At 50.0% G+C, this 15,681-nt stretch overlaps 2 protein-coding genes across 3 annotated transcripts; both read right to left on the bottom strand.

Annotated features, from left to right (window-relative positions):
- Window positions 1–6,150: 6,150 nt before the first annotated feature.
- Window positions 6,151–10,916, bottom strand: Spem3 (SPEM family member 3). The gene is made up of 4 exons (XM_041663996.1): window positions 10,779–10,916; window positions 10,134–10,189; window positions 7,968–9,988; window positions 6,151–7,607 (listed from the first exon to the last, which is right to left on the bottom strand). The coding sequence occupies exons 1-4, from the start codon at window positions 10,914–10,916 to the stop codon at window positions 6,151–6,153; spliced, it is 3,672 nt and encodes a 1,223-aa protein (XP_041519930.1).
- Window positions 10,917–12,444: 1,528 nt separating this feature from the next.
- Spem2 (SPEM family member 2) lies at window positions 12,445–14,185 on the bottom strand. Of its 2 annotated transcripts, none has more exons than XM_041663991.1 (3): window positions 14,048–14,185; window positions 13,858–13,915; window positions 12,445–13,763 (listed from the first exon to the last, which is right to left on the bottom strand). In XM_041663991.1, exons 1-3 carry the CDS (start codon window positions 14,183–14,185, stop codon window positions 12,445–12,447), a joined length of 1,515 nt encoding a protein of 504 aa, XP_041519925.1. The 2 variants fall into 2 exon arrangements, with proteins under 2 accessions (XP_041519925.1, XP_041519926.1); XM_041663992.1 differs by having other exon boundaries at window positions 12,445–13,760.
- Window positions 14,186–15,681: the final 1,496 nt, after the last annotated feature.

The following is a 15,681-nucleotide window of genomic DNA, read 5'->3' as shown; positions in this document are numbered from 1 at the left end:
GGAAGCTGTCTGGGAGGTTCTGGACTGGTCCCGCCTCCTGTGAGAGTTCAGTCACACCTTTCACCCTGCTGGCATGTTGCTACCCTGGGAGTTGTAGTTTGTTTCCTCGCAATACTGGTGCGTTGGGGCCGTCCCTACACAACCTTTCCACTGTGCTAGAGTAGTGCCTACTGGAAGCTGTAGTTTCTCCCCCCCCCCCACATTCAATTTTATTTAATTTAAAATTTATTTTTGAGACTGGGTTTCACTGTGTGGTTCTGGATGGCTTGGAACTCGCTAGGTAGAGCAGGCAACTCATAGAACTCAGCCTGCCTCCTCTTCTGTCTTCTAAGTTCCGGAATTAAAGGCAGACAGCACCATGCTTAGTAAGCATTGCAGCTCGGATGGAAAGGGATCCCTGCTTACATGCTTGTCTTTTTTTTTTATTTATTCTTTTTTACTTTTATAAAAAGTCTTGTTGCCGGGCGGTGGTGGCGCACGCCTGTAATCCTAGCACTCGGGAGGCAGAGGCAGGTGGATCTCTGTGAGTTCGAGGCCAGCCTGGTCTACAAAGGGAGTTCCAGGACAGGCTCCAAAGCTACAAAGAAACCCTGTCTCGAAAAACCAAAAAAAAAAAAAAAAAAAAAAGTCTTGTTATGTAGCCCAAGATGGCCTAGAATCACTGTGCAGTCCAGGCTGACCCTGAGCTCCTAGCAAGTTTCCTGCTTCAGGTTCCTTGGTGCTGGATTTGCAGGCTCATGCCACTACACCCAGCTGGAAGTTGTTTCGCGACAGCATATTGTTTTGTCTAATCAATCCTACATAAACACTCCCTGGAATTGGAGGCGAGGGATAATTGGTTGAATTTGAATAGTAAACAATAATGAAGAGCCCACACTTCATTCGTGAGGCTCCGTGGTCTCTTAGATGAAGCTCTTTTAAAGAAATTCTGACTTCATTTCAGTTTAGTTTAGGTTATTCACTTGAGGCAAGGCCTCACTGTACAGCTGTGGCTGGCCTGAAACTGCGTAGGTCAGGCTGGCCTTGAACTCCTAGAGATCCACCTACCTCTGCCTCCCAAAGGCTGGGATTAAGGGTTCCTGGTCATTTTAGAGACTATGGTTTAGAAAAATTGTGCTGGGCTTAGGAGGTAGAGACAGGAGGATGGCAGGTTGAAGGCCAGTCTAGGCAATTTAGATTCTCTCTGTAGCTTTGGAGCCTGTTCTTGAACTTGCTCTGTAGACCAGGCTGGCTTTGAACTCATAAAGATCCGCCTGCCTCTGCCTCCCAAGTGCTGGGGTTAAAGGTGTGCGCCACTGCTGCCCAGCTAGATTCTATTTTTAAAAAGGAAAAAGCTGAGCGAAGTGATACACACCTTTAATACACACTTGGGACACAGAGGCAGGTGGATCTCTGTAAGTTCAAGACCAGTCTGGTTGCATAGAGAGTTCCAAGACAGACAGGGCTACATGGTGAGACCTTGTCTAAAAATAATAAAATAAATAATAATAAAATAATAATGATAATAATGCATATGACTCATTCAAGGTCAGAGCTGAGTGAGACAGCTTGAAAAACTTCTCTATGGATTGGTGGGAAGGCATCTTCCTTGAATCAATACTAATACTAAGGCAGGAAACCTACAAGATGACACAGAAGTGGACATCTGAATCCTGGCGGGGGACTGTGACCAACAATGCCCACACCAGACATGCAGAATCATGGCAGGACAAACACATGGGAACCTGAGGCTACATGGACATAGAAGCTATTAGGACTGAAATTGAAGTCCAAAAGGAAACTCCCAGCGATGGTAGCTCAGGCCACAAAAACTAGGGCAGGAAATTACTTTCAGTAACCTATGCTCCCAGAGACCAGAATAAGGGATCTGAATGTAGCACACACACAGGATGGGGCTGGGAGTGTGATAATGGGACAGGCAGCAAACCAGTAAACATGGAGTAGGCTCGCCGACCAGACCACCCCTCCCCAGGCCGGGACTTCTTACATGCCATCTGCCTCTGATTGTTAACTGGGACATCTTGAAAAGCTGGAGGATAATGACGTGTGGTGGCTCAAATCTTTAATCCCAGTACAGAGGCAGGAGGACTACCATGAACTAGAGACTCAGCTGCGATGCAGCGTGAGTTCCAGGTGAACCTAGCCGACAGTGAGACACCACCCCAAAGCTGGGGTTGGAGGGAGTCTGTAAAGAAACTCCTGGAGGCTGGGAGGTGTTGGCACACGCCTTTAGTCCAAGCCCTTGGAGGCAGAGGCAGGTGGATCTCAGTGAATTCGAGGCCAGCCTGGTCTGCATAGTGAGTTCCAGGACAGCCAGGACTGTTACACAGAGAAACCCTGTCTCAAAACAACAAAACAAAGCAAAATTCCTGGAACCAGAGCTTACCTGGGAAGCCCAGACTTAAGGGGTTTCAAGTCACTGCCAAGGAGGTACCCTTCCCCTTCAGCCACAATGAGGGAAGCTGAAGGAATGAGGGACGCGGGTTTGTATGTCTGAATATGACCCCTAGAGGCCAGATCAAGAGGTGTCAAAACTGGTTTTGTTTTTGTTTTTTGTTGTTGTTTTTTTTTTTTTTTCAGTTTATTTTTGTGTGTGGTTGTTTTACCTGTATGTGTGTCTGTGTACCGTTTGTATGCCTGGAGCTCTTGGAGCCAGAAGATGGCCTCAGACCCCATGGAACTGGAGTTACAGACAGTGGTTAGCCACCATGTAAGCATTAGGAATCGAACCTGAGTTAACTGCCGAGCCATTTTTTCAAGCTTCGTGTATGAGTGTTTTTGCCTACATGTATATCTGGGAGCCATGTGCTTGCCTGGTTCCTTTAGAAATCAGAAGAGAGAACTGGATCCCCTGGAACTGGATTAATGGGCGATAGTGAGCCATTGTGTGGGTGCTGGGAACTGAACATGGGTCCTCTGCAAGAATAGCTAGTAATCTTATTTGCTGAGCCTTCTCTCCAGCCCCTAAAGGCTGGGCTCACAGTTTGGGGGTACCAGGCAAAGGGCATTTGTACATATCTTTCTGAGTCACTCTCAAAACCAACAAGGTTCCCTGGGTTTTCTGAAACTCTTGAAGATATTGGTAATAGAAAGTATTTGGTGGCTCACGCCTTTAGTCCCAGCACTCAGGAGGCAGAAGCAGGTGGATATCGGAGTTTGAAGCTATCTTGGTATATAGAGTGAGTTCCAGGACAGCCATGGCTACACAGAAAAACACTGTCTCAAAAAAGAACAAAAAACAAAAAGTAAATAAATAAAAATATTGGGAATGAATGAAATGTTCTTTAAAGAGAACTCTAAAGCATCACTTTCTAACAGAATAGAATTCCCTTTTATTTTATTTTATTATTATTATTTATTTATTTATTTATTTATTTTGGTTTTTCGAGACAGGGTTTCTCTGTGGCTTTGGAGCCTGTGCTGGAACTAGCTCTGTAGACCAGGCTGGCCTCGAACTCACAGAGATCCGCCTGCCTCTGCCTCCCGAGTGCTGGGATTAAAGGCGTGCGCCACCATCGCCTGGCTTCCCTTTTATTTTTTATTTTTAAACTTTCTCATGTGTGTGTGTGCATGTATGCACGTGCTCAAGTGTGTGTGGAGGTCAAAAGACTTGTGGAAATCGGTCCTCTCTTTCCAGCATGAATATCCCAGGGATCAAACTCAAGTGATCAGGGCTGGAGAGATGGCTCAGTGGTTAAGAGCATTGTCTGCTCTTCCAAAGGTCCTGAGTTCAATTCCCAGCAACCACATGGTGGCTCACAACCATCTGGAATGAGGTCTGGTGCCCTCTTCTGGCCTGCAGGCATATACACAGACAGAATATTGTATACATAATAAATAAATAAATAAATATTAAAAAAGACAAAGACAAGACCTTTAAAAAAAAAAACTCAAGTGATCAGATTTGACTGCTCTGCCCACTCAGCCATCTGGCCATCCTCCCTCTTTCTCTTGTTTCCTTCCTTCCTTCCCTTCCTTCCTTCCCTTCCTTCCTTCCTTCCTTCCTTCCTTCCTTCCTTCCTTCTTCTCTTTTTTTCCTCCTTGTTTTCTTCTTTTTGGAGACAGGGCTTCTTTGTGTAGCCCTGGCTGTCCTGGCACTCACTCTGTAGCCCAGGCTGGCCTCGAACTCACAGAGATCCGCTGGGATTAAAGCCGTGTGCCACCACTGCAGCTTGCTTCCCCTTTCCCCTAATTACATTTTTATTTTGTGTGTCTGTGCACATGCGCGTTGATATACCATGGCATAACCGCGTGAAGAGCTCAAAGGACCTCTTATAGTAACTGATTATTTCTTTCTACCCAGGGATCAAACTCACATCAGGCTTAGCAGCCAGTGCCTTGACCCTCTGAGTCCTCTCTTCAGACCCCATGCCTTTTTACTGAGACAGGGTCTCATGAAGTTCAGGTTGTCCTTTACTATGTGTCGTGGTTGACCTTGAATGCCTAACTCTCCTGCCTCTACCTACCAAGTTCTGAGGTTACACACACCACCATGTCCAGTCTTTAAAGAAAAGCCCTCAAGTGTGGTGGCTCATATCCATAATTCTAATGCTCAGAAAGTTGAGGCAGGAGAGGTTTGCCTCCAATCTGAGACCAGCCTGCACTTATAGGGACAGTCCCTTCAGCAAGTCAGAAGTATCGCCATTGGCGAGTCAGAAGTATCACCAGATGTCTTTGCCTCCCAAAACCAGCTGGAAGCTCTGCTGGCCTGGACCAGGCACCTGGATAGGCCATGTGGTCTTTGATTCCCGCCAGAAACAGTAACTGGCAGGGGAAATTGTGAAACCCTGTCTCCTATGTACCCTCGTCAAGAGGCAAGTTACACAACAGAGTGAACATCAGGATAACCCAAGCTACAGTGTGTGTGTGTGTGTGTGTGTGAGAGAGAGAGAGAGAGAGAGAGAGAGAGAGACAGAGACAGAGACAGAGACAGAGAGACAAGACAGTACCTCCCTTCTCCTGTAAAAAAGCCAGGCATAGTGGTGGTGCATGCCTATAATTCAGCACTCACGACGCTAAGGCTACCTGGGTTGCAGGTCCATGGTTGTGAGGCCAGCATAGCCTATAGAATGAGTTCATAGCTAGCCTGGGCTACATAGCAAAAACCTGTCTTAAATTTTTTTCCTGGGGCTGGAGAGATGGCTCAATGGGTAAGAGTACTGACTGCTCTCCTAGAGGACTGGGGTTCAATTCCCAGCACCCACATGGCAGCTCACAACTGTCTGTGACTCCAGGATCCAGGAACCTCACACAGATATACATATAGGCTAAAACACCAATAAAATAAAATTAAAAAAAATTTTCTATAATAGAAATGTCCTGAGTCTGTAGCTGTCAGAACTTAAAAATGTAGGCACTGAAGAAGAGAATGGGAATTGTTTTTGTCTTTTGCCACAGGCTCTTGCTATGTAGTTCTATGTGGACTCAACCTGGAAATAACCTTGCCTTGGTCTTCTGCATTCTGATCTTACAGGCATGCACACCCTACCCAGCTCATATATTTTGGAGACTGAGTCCATGTAGCCGTGTAGACCAGGCTGGTCTTGAACCCACGGAGATCCACCTACCTCTGCCTCCTGAGTGCTGGGATTAAAGGCATTCACCGCTATGCCCATCTTAAATTCAATTTTTTATGTGTGGGTAATTGTCTGCATATATATCTGTGTACCATGTGTGCAGTGCTCACAGAGACCAGATGATGAGATGGCATTGAGGCCCTGGAACTGGAGTTACAGACTACTGCGAGCCACCAGGTGAATGCTGTGAATTACAGATGGCTGTCTCTCCAGTCCTCTCAGAATCTTTTTTTTTTTTTAATTTTTGAGACAGGATTTCAAGTAACCCATGTTGATCTTGACATCATTATATGGCTTCAGATGTCTTTGAACTCCTAAACCTCCTGCCTCCATTCACCAAGGTGTGCAACACACTTGGTGAGAATTTTAAATTTTAATTGACATCCTAACAGTTACATTTGAATAGTGGCTACTATCTTTGTTCCTGACACACAGCTCTTGAGCCTGGAAGACAACGGAGCTGTGGAGGAAGCAAAGGCATGCAATCCGTGTCTCTAAGATGAGGACGGCCGATGGAAGTGGTAGCACTGGGATGGAGAGCCTCAAACAACCACAGAATGCTTCTCTTGCCTCTTTATTTCTGATGCGTATTTGCCCCCTCATTGTCCAAGGTCCTCATCACATTTTGATATCCCCATTCCTTCTGGGTTGCCTCTGAGTTTTGGGGTGCTTCTGGACGAGGGCGCCTAGGAGACAGAGCTTCGCACTTTTCCCTGCTAGTTACTAACTGTTTCTGGCGGGCATCAAAGACCACGTGACCTGTCCGGGTGCCTGGTCCAGGGCAATGGGACTTCTGGCCGAGTTGGGGAGGTACAGACATCTGGCGATACTTCTGACAGGTCGAAACAGCTGTGTCTACGGTGTGGTATACCCAGTCTTGGCTATCTAGCCGTCGGGAGGGAGGCTGTAGCTCAATCAGGACAGGGACCTCTGAAAAAGTTTTCAGGTCAGGGGAGAGCACTTGGTCCTTGGAAGGGCAGGAGCTTTGGTTGACTGGGACAGAAGTGCAGGGCACATGCTGCTCTGTAATGTCCTTCTGAGAAGTCACCTTACCTTCAAGGGATTCCACTGGGGAAGATGTCAGTTTTAGTGTTTGAAATGGGCCCAAGACTTGGGCAGAATCAGTACCTGGAGCAAAGCTTGTTTTTTTGTTGAGGCCAGAGTCTGGGATAAGGCCTGAGTCCTTACAGAGGCCAGCTTTCTGGGTAAGGCCTGGAGTCTTGAAGCCAGAGCCTTGGCCAAGTGCTGGGTCCTGCTGACAGCCAGAATCTTGATCAATTGCTGGGTACTCCTGAAGGTTAGGATCTTGGCCGTATTCTGAACTGTAAACGCCAACATCTTGGTTAAGGTCTGATCGTTTTTCTGCTGTGGTGACATTGATTAGGCCAAGACTGTTGTGGGAGCCAGTGTCTTGGTTTAGAGCTGGGACTCTGTAGATTCCAGGACCCTGGGTAAGGCTTAAATTCTTATTGTCTCCTGAGTCTTGTGTGAGACCTGAGCTCTTATGGAGGCAAGAGGTTTGGACAAGACCTGGGCTCTTGGGGGAACTAGATTCTTGGATAGGTCCAGAGTTTTTATTAATTTCAGGGTCTTGGGTATGGCTCGGGATCTTCTGTGGTCTAGTGTCTTGAGTCAGGTTTACACTCCTGCAGACTCCTGGATGTTGCACATTTCCTAAACCATTGTTACCTCCAGAATCTTGAAGGGGGTCTGGCCTCTTTTGGTCAGTTACTAGGGAGACACCTTTATTTTTGTTGATTACAGTGTCTTGGTTAAACGCAACATTTCTGTAGATGACAGAGTCTTGCATAAAACTCAAAGTCCTCGGAGCAGATGTTTGATTGAATATTATATTCCTGTGGAGGCTGGAAGGCTGCAGGAAACCTAAGTTCCTAAGAACACCAGCATCTGAACTCCTTAGGCCGAAATCTTGAGTGATAGCTAGATTCTTTTGAAGGCAAGCATCTTGGGAACTGCTTGGATTCATGCAGAGGTAAGACTCTTGAACACAGCCTGGAAGCTTATAGTAACCTGAGTTCTTGTGGAGGCATGGATTTGGGGCAAGGCTTGGGTTCTTCTGGTGTTCTGGATTTTGGGCAAAGGCTGGGTTCTTCTGGATTCCTGGATTTGGGAAAAGGCCTGGGTTCTTCTGGAGTCCTGAATTTGGGGCAAGATCTGGGTTCTTCTGGATTCCTGGATTTGAGGCAAGGCCTGGGTTCTTGTGGTGTTCTGGATTTGGGGCAAAGGTTGGGTTCTTCTGGAGTCCTGGATCTTTGTTAAGGTTTGGGTTCTTCTGGAGTCCTGGATCTTTGTTAAGGCTTGGGTTCTTCTGGAGTCCTGGATCTTTGTTAAGGCTTGGGTTCTTCTGGAGTCCTGGATCTTTGTTAAGGCTTGGGTTCTTCTGGAGTCCTGGATCTTTGTTAAGGCTTGGGTTCTTCTGGAGTCTTGGATCTTTGTTAAGGCTTGGGTTCTTCTGGAGTCCTGGATCTTTGTTAAGGCTTGGGTTCTTCTGGAGTCTTGGATCTTTGTTAAGGCTTGGGTTCTTCTGGAGTCCTGGATCTTTGTTAAGGCTTGGATTCTTCTGGAGTCCTGGATCTTGGGTAAGACTTGAGTTCCTGGGAACTCCAGAATCGTTGACAAGGGTTGGGGTTGTTTGAAGGCCAAAGTCTTGGTTAAAGTTTTGATTCTCAGGGTTTAGGGGTTGGACTAAGGTTTGAGAAATAGTGGAGAACTGAGGAGGGATAGAGAAGTGAACAGCCTGAGGAGACTTGGATGCTGAGAGAAAGGCAGGGGTTTGCACTGGGTTGGGGGGCTTCTGAAGGGTAGATTGAGGAAGCACAAACGTTCTGGGAGAAACAAGGGGCAGAGCAAGAGTACACGGTGAGGGTGTGGGGGGCAGTTTGTACTGAGCAGTGCTTGGAGAATGAAAACAAGGCTTAGAAGGAGTGTCATCCTGTGTGTAGACCAGGAACTTGGGGTAGACTGGCGCCTGGGAGTCTCTGCCTTGGCTCTCAGAGCAGCAAGGATGAAAGCTGCAGAAAGGGAAGGTCTTGGGCTGGGAGAACTTATCTTTGGCATTGTCTGAGATCTTCCGTTCCATGTCCCCCAGCTCCATGTAACCAAGTATAGAGCCGGCGGGAGGCTCAGCACTGTCTTCCCCATACTGCTTTTGTGCTTGTTCAGCAGTGCCAGAATTTACCAGACCCTTCACTTTGTGGGGCCTGGAGATGTTCAAGTCCTTCCTGAAACACCTCGAGCTGTACTTACAGGAGACGTTCTGCTTTACTCGGCGAGCATCATAAACGGTATGGCCAGTGGAGAGGTGGGGGTAAAAGGAAGTCAGCGTAGAAGGAACAGGAGGTAGGGTAGGGGTAGAGGTGGTGACAGGGACTTGAGCAGAGGCTTGGGTAGTCGTCATGGTCATAGACAGCGCTTGAGCAGGATCTGGGGCACAGACTGGGACAGGGGCCAGACCACAAGGGGCTGGGGCAGAGGTTGGGCTAGGCCCTGGGGTATGGGCACATGAGGGAAGTAGGGAATGGGATGGCCCATGTGCTGAGGCTGGAGATGTTTGCTCAGGTCCTTCAGCGTGGGGGTGGGTCAAGGTGTATACTAGAATTTGGACTGGGTCGTGGCCTTGGGATTGGAAGGAAGCATCAGTAGGAGCCTGGATTGGGAGTTGAGGTGATGTGTGGGTTGAGGTTTGCTTGGGGTTGTGGGCTGGCCCCTGGAGTGTGATAGGGGGCAGGATCTGGGACTGGGCCTGATCGAAGGTATGGGTTTTACTATGGGTTGGGGCCTGGACTGGGGGATAGGACAGGGTGGGGGCTGGGGGTAAAGCCTTGGCTGGTATTGGGCCTCCACTGAGGGCTGGGATAGGAGCTGAGGTAAAATCTGGCGTGTGGGCTGGTGGGGTCTGGGCTGAGGTATACTCAAGGCCCTGTGCCCTTAACTGAGTGTGTTCTGAAGGCTGAGTCTGGGACTGAGTGGAGGGGAGCTGTTGAGAGTTGGTTGAGGAAGTGGTTAGGGCCTGGGCCAGAGTGTGGGGTGGGCTGTCATCTGACTTAGTCTTGTTCTCCTGGGGTGAGGAAGGTGGAAGTATGTTCGTGTTCAGCTGGCATATCTTTGGAATCTGGGGAGAAACCTCTGACCTGAAAAACAAAGACGCCTGAGTCTTCATGACTGTGGCCTGAGGGGCTTCCCCAGCTCCCATCAGTTCCTCTTTCCACAGTTCCCACGGATCTTCTGTAGGAGCTCTGCCATGTCCACACTGTGGTGGCATCCAGCAGCACCTAGAAACGTTCTCGTCATTTGTGTCTGGTATCCAAGAGTCCAAGTGACTGAGACGCCCCAGGAGGAAACCGGGGCCATGAAATCGGGAAGGCATCCTTGAGCACAGGTTCTTGGGGTCCGTGATGCAGCGCATGTACATGGGGCGGCTGCTCAGACCAGCGGCTAGTTTGTCTGCAGGGAAAGACAGGTACCCGGTGGGAACTGGGACTGTAGCAAAGGGGACAAGCCACATACCCGGGAGACCACGCAGGCGCCCACTCACCTTTGGGGAAAAAGTGATGGAAAAGAATCCGCAGTGAGTTCTTCAGATGCTTCCAGAGCTGAGGGAAGCAGAGGAAGGAGAGCCCAGAAGTGAGGCAAGCCCCGAAGGCTGACATTTGTCTGACCGTATCCTAGCAGCCCTTCCACTTTAGCCCCTCGAACACCCCAGATCTCAGGCTAAGCATGGTGGCACACACCTGTAATGACAGCACTCAGGAGACTGAGGCAAGGAGATCTTAATCCTTAAGTTTGGAATTCAAATTGAGCCACATAGTGAGACTTTGTCTCAAAACAAACAAGCAAAGGAAGCCCAGAGCCCCTCTACCTGCTGTCCAGACCCTGCCCCCTCCACCCCATGCCCAGACCCTGCCCCTCCACCTGATACCAGACCCTGCCCCCTCCACCCCGATGCCCAGACCCTGCCCCCTCCACCTGATGCCCAGACCCTGCCCCCTCCACCCCGATGCCCAGACCCTGCCTCCTCCACCTGATGCCCAGACCCTGCCCCCTCCACTTGATGCCCAGACCCTGCCTCCTCCACCTGCTGCCCAGAACTTGCCCCCCTCCACCCCGATGCCCAGACCCTGCCCCCTCTACCTGATGCCCAGACCCTGCCCCCTCCACCTGGTGCCTAGACCCTTCCCTGACCAGAGTCACCACATTGATTCCCACGTTGAGCAAGATGAAGCTGCCCAGAATCAGCAGAATTGAATCTCCTAAATCTTGGCATCTCCTGAGGTTGGTGCCAGAGCATGGTTGGGCTCCGTGGTAGACTTGTTCACCCATGACCTGGGGTCCTAGGACTACCTGGGCCCCATGGCCCCCACATACTAGGAAGCAGACTTCCCTAGTGAGGGAGGGAGAAGGCCTACATCATAATGGAGCAGGTGGTTGGGATCACAATGGGACGGTGGAAGAGAAGGGTCCAGGATGAAGCTCCCTAGTAACCAGGTCCTAGCAACCTAAACCTATAGGTCAGCACCCCTCCATTTTATTAACTATCCCCCCACAGCGAGCTGAGGTCATCCCTCCTGCAGTAGAAGCCCAGAGTCTCAGCCCTTGGTCTCTCAAGACTGGGAAGCCCTGGCTGAGTCTAGAGCCTTGGTCGTCTTCCTGTGCTTGGCCTCACGCTTTATTTTTTATTTTTTTAATTTGGTGTACATCGGTATTTTGCCTGCACATATGTCTGTGTGAGGGTGTCAGGTCCCCTGGAACAGGAGTTAGACAGTTATGAGCTGCCATGTGGTTGCTGAGAATTGAACCCAGGACCTCTGGAAGAGCAGCCAGAACTCTTAAACCACTGAACCATCTCTCCAGCCCAGCTATTATCTGCCAGATGTCTGACCTCAGTCTCTTTTTCTCCCTTCCCTCCCCCCAATTTTATTTTATGTATATGAGTGTTTTGACTGTATATATGTGTGTCACATTTTGCCTGGTATACATGGAGGTCAGAAGAGGACATCGGGACCCCCTGGAACTGGAATTACAAATGGTTGTGAGTCACACGTGGGCACTGGACACTGAATCCAGGTCCTCTGCAAAAGTGGCAAGTACTCAACCAAAGAGCCACCTTTACCAAGCCCTGGTCCCAGTTTCTTGCATTCTACTATCCTTTTATTATTGTTGTTGTTTGTTTTGTTTTGTTTTTCTGGGTTTTTTTTGTTTGTTTTTTGAAACAGGGTTTCTCTGTAGCTTTGGAGGCTGTCCTGGACCTAGCTCTTGTAGACCAGGCTGGCCTCAAACTCACAGAGATCCGCCTGCCTCTGCCTCCCGAGTGCTGGGATTAAAGGCGTGTGCCACCACCGCCCAGCTCGAGTCCCTGTTTCTTTTTTTTTTTTTTTTTTTTTTTTGGTTTTTTTGAGACAGGGTTTCTCTGTGGTTTTGAAGCCTGTCCTGGAACTAGCTCTTGTAGACCAGGCTGGTCTCGAACTCACAGAGATCCGCCTGCCTCTGCCTCCCAAGTGCTGGGATTAAAGGCGTGCGCCACCACCGCCCGGCGAGTCCCTGTTTCTTGAACAGAACTGAGTCTGTCTCTTTTGGGAAGCAGAAGAACTAAAACCCAGTGGGAGCTCTGCAGACCTGGGCTTCGCAGTTTACAGCTTCAGACTTTGCAGACAGGACCAAGAGGGGCCCACTGGCAGGATTATGGCCCCTTGAGCTACAGGAGACTGCCCAGGGGAGACTGGCTTCTCTTAACAGGAATCCCTGGCTGATGAGAGAAGGGCTATTTCCAAACCACAGATGACAAGGGTTTCCCGACTCCTCTTTATTCCTTTCTCCGTGCCCTGCTCTGCTGCTCGCATTCACCTGCTGGTCAGTTAAGTTTCCCTGTCCGACTTTTGTGCAGAGAGGGCCTTGAAGCTGAGGTGGAAGGTGGTGGCAGGGAGCTGGCCCGCCCTCTGCTCTCCTGCACCTGCCTCTTCAGCTCCAGGCTGTCATACACCTGGTAGCTGGCATTGCCACCTGGATTCCGACTGAGCGGAACAAAGGTGGTTGGAGGTGGGGCTGGATCGGAAGCCTGCACTTCAGGCAAGGGCTGGGAGGAGTGAGGCATCATCAAGCCCGACCCGGCAGCTGGAGCCCTTTGGTATGAAGCCTCGCCCAATACTGTGAGGGAGGTGGAAGTGGTCAGCGGATGCCTCGAGGGGAAAACCTCAGTCCAGTCAGCTGCCCGCCTGCGGACCTCATGAGATTCCCTGGAGCTGTAACCCATGTGTCCTAAGGACTGCGGTGGGCTGTAGGTGGGTTGGCTGTGAGTATAGCTAGGGAAGTTCTGCCGGTGGGCCTGTGGGGAGTTGTGCTCCCGGTACCCCTGGGCCTCTGGCCTGGGGTTCCTGCATGCAAAGGCCGGTGGTGCCTCAGAGCCTTCTACCCTACGCCGTCGCTGATCCCACGCATCAGGCGGTATGTGGCCCCTTGAAGGGAAAGGGCTGTAGCCCACAGTGACCCAGGAGGGGCTAGGAAGCAGCCGGCGGGCAGGTGGTGGCGAGGAGGCCCACTGCTCAGCTTCCACGTTACCCCAAATCCGGGACTGTGAGTAACGGGGACCGAAAGCCTGTAGCCTCAGTTCTGACTTGGCCTCTACCCGCTTGGGCAAGCGGCGCAGCTCCGGTGACAGGTAGAGAGAGGGTAGCGGGAGGCTGGCCAGGATTCCGCCCTGGCGGCCCCACAGTCCCACATTGGAGGCCCGACCTATTGGCTTATAAAAACCTCGCCAGCCCCTGTGCGGGTGTTTGGGATGCGGACAGGACTGGTCATCCTCCGGAAGGGAATCCCGGTCTTCCAGGTCAAAAAAGGGCAGTGGCCTCGGCTGTGACGGCTTATGGCTTTGAGGTTGTTTACGGAAGGGTGGGCAGCCACGGGCGAGCTGCCTGTTGTTTGGAAACCTCTGCTGGTGGCTGTGGCGGCCCTGTGGGTAGCGGTTGTGGCTGCCCTGCTGGTGACGGCGACTGCGGCAGCGCCGCCGGCGCCTGCTGCTATAGCGCTGACGGAGATAGTGGTAGGAGGAAGAGGAGCAGTGTGTGGGTTGTGCCATCTTCACTTGTACAGGGTCCAGAACACAATGGATGTGGACGTCCTGGACGTTGGCTGGGGGCTCTGTGGGTGCACATTCGGTAGCCTGGACTTCATCTGCTACAGACAAGAGCCAAAAAGTTCAGGGTTAAGAACAGTGGGCCTGATTTTTTAGGATCTGAGTGTGTGTGGCTCTGTGGTCTAGCACACTTACTTCTCTTACACATCCAACAGATCATCTTGTCTAAGGCATTCTGGATCCCATGCCACACCTGGGGTTGGTGGGGAGATGGGAATGAAGACCGGCTTTCTAATACCGTCTCCATTCCTAACAAGCCCCCCCCATTTCTGCAAGCGAAGCCAGCTTTCTTCATCCCTATGGGTGAGCCCCAGTAATCACTGACCACAGTTGTCACGTTGATGCTGATGTTGACAAGAATGATGAGACCCAGCAGCAGGAATAGGATGTCCTCAGCATCCTGGGAGCTTTCTTGGTATTGATTGCAGCACCCCAACGTGCCCTGCCACAGTTGGTTTTCCATGGTGGGGGGGTCCGAAGGCCACCTGGGCCACCACCCCCCCCACCCAGCCCAACCCACACTGTATTCATGCCAGTACCGAGAGATGCTTACTATCTGGGAGAGGGAGCCAGGTCATAATGAGGCAGGTTAGAGTCATAATGGAGAGACAGAAGCTCTTTTATTCATTGGTCTGACTCCATACACGACAATGCTTATCCTTGCCCTCCGTCTGATAGAACAGGACCCTGCTGCACTTGAGGTCAGACTGCTCCGCCTCCACTCTTCACCCCACATCTGGCTTCTGATCAGAAAGTATGGTAGCTACTACAGTCATGAGACAGTCTTCACAGGGCCAAGATATCCATGTCTCTTCTGAGACATGGCAGCATACGTAGCCTGTTGATATGTCTCAGTTCATGCCTGGGTTGAGAGGGCTGTCAGTCCTGGTTGCTGGAGTGGCTGAGGCAAGGTCTAGTTCCAGGCCATCCTGGAACTCGTGATACTATCTCGATCACACACACACACACACACACACACACACACACACACGTTAGTGAAGTACTTCCAGACATGTTTACTCAGCTCTAGAAAAACATTAAACAGTTCACAAAGTTAACAAAGCATAAGATAGATGTAACTGTTGATATGAGGAGCAGTCTTTCATGTAAGCTAGGTTAACAGTCATTTATCTATGAAAGTAGCACCCTGACTGCAAGTGCGGGGGTTTTTGTTTGTTTTAATGATAAAATCTAGCAAGAGATAGAGAGATGGCTCAGCAGTTCAGCGGGCATACTGCTCTCGCAGAGGACCCAAGTTCAGTTCCCGCTATCCAGGTTGGGTGGCTCACAAGTACTTAGAACTTTGGTTCCAGAGGATCGAACACCCTCTTCTGGACTACACTGGCAACTGCACTCAAGTGCCACACACCTGCCCTCATATAGACATCTAATTAAAAAAAAAGAGGGCCAGGTATGGCGTGGCACATGCCATTAACTCTAGCACTCCAGAGGCAGAGACAGGGCAGATTCTTTAAGTTCTAGACCAACCATGACCTTCCAGTGACTTCCAGGCCAGCCAAGGACCCCTGTCTCAAAAAGATAAAATAGGGTCTTATGTAATCCTCCCTGGCCTGGAACTTGTAAGAAGCATCCTGCCTTGGCCTCCAGAGTGCTGGGATTACAGACACGCACCATCTACACCCTGCCAACAAATCATTTTCTGTGTTGTTTTGAGATAGGGTCCAGGGTCGTGTGTAAGCAAGGGTGACCTTGGCAATCTACGTAGTTAAGGACATTCTTGAACTCCTTGATATTCCTGCTTCCATCTGCCAAGAATGTTTTATACAGCAAACTATTCAGCAGAAATGGAGGAAAGGTGTTTTCTACGGTCTCCGAATACACAGCACTTGCTTACTGTGTCCCCACAGAATAAAATTAACTGGAAATAATCAATACCATTTTGCTTGGAGTTTTTTTGTTTTGCTGATATGGCATCTTGCTATTGTAGCCCCATCTAGC

This window comes from Microtus oregoni, unplaced genomic scaffold, assembly GCF_018167655.1.
Source record: "Microtus oregoni isolate MIOR12 unplaced genomic scaffold, Mior012 000015F_ref0000493, whole genome shotgun sequence".
Classification (NCBI taxonomy): domain Eukaryota; kingdom Metazoa; phylum Chordata; class Mammalia; order Rodentia; family Cricetidae; genus Microtus; species Microtus oregoni.
The sequence above is the reverse complement of the archived record's forward strand: the minus strand, read 5'-3'. Positions and strand labels throughout refer to the sequence as shown.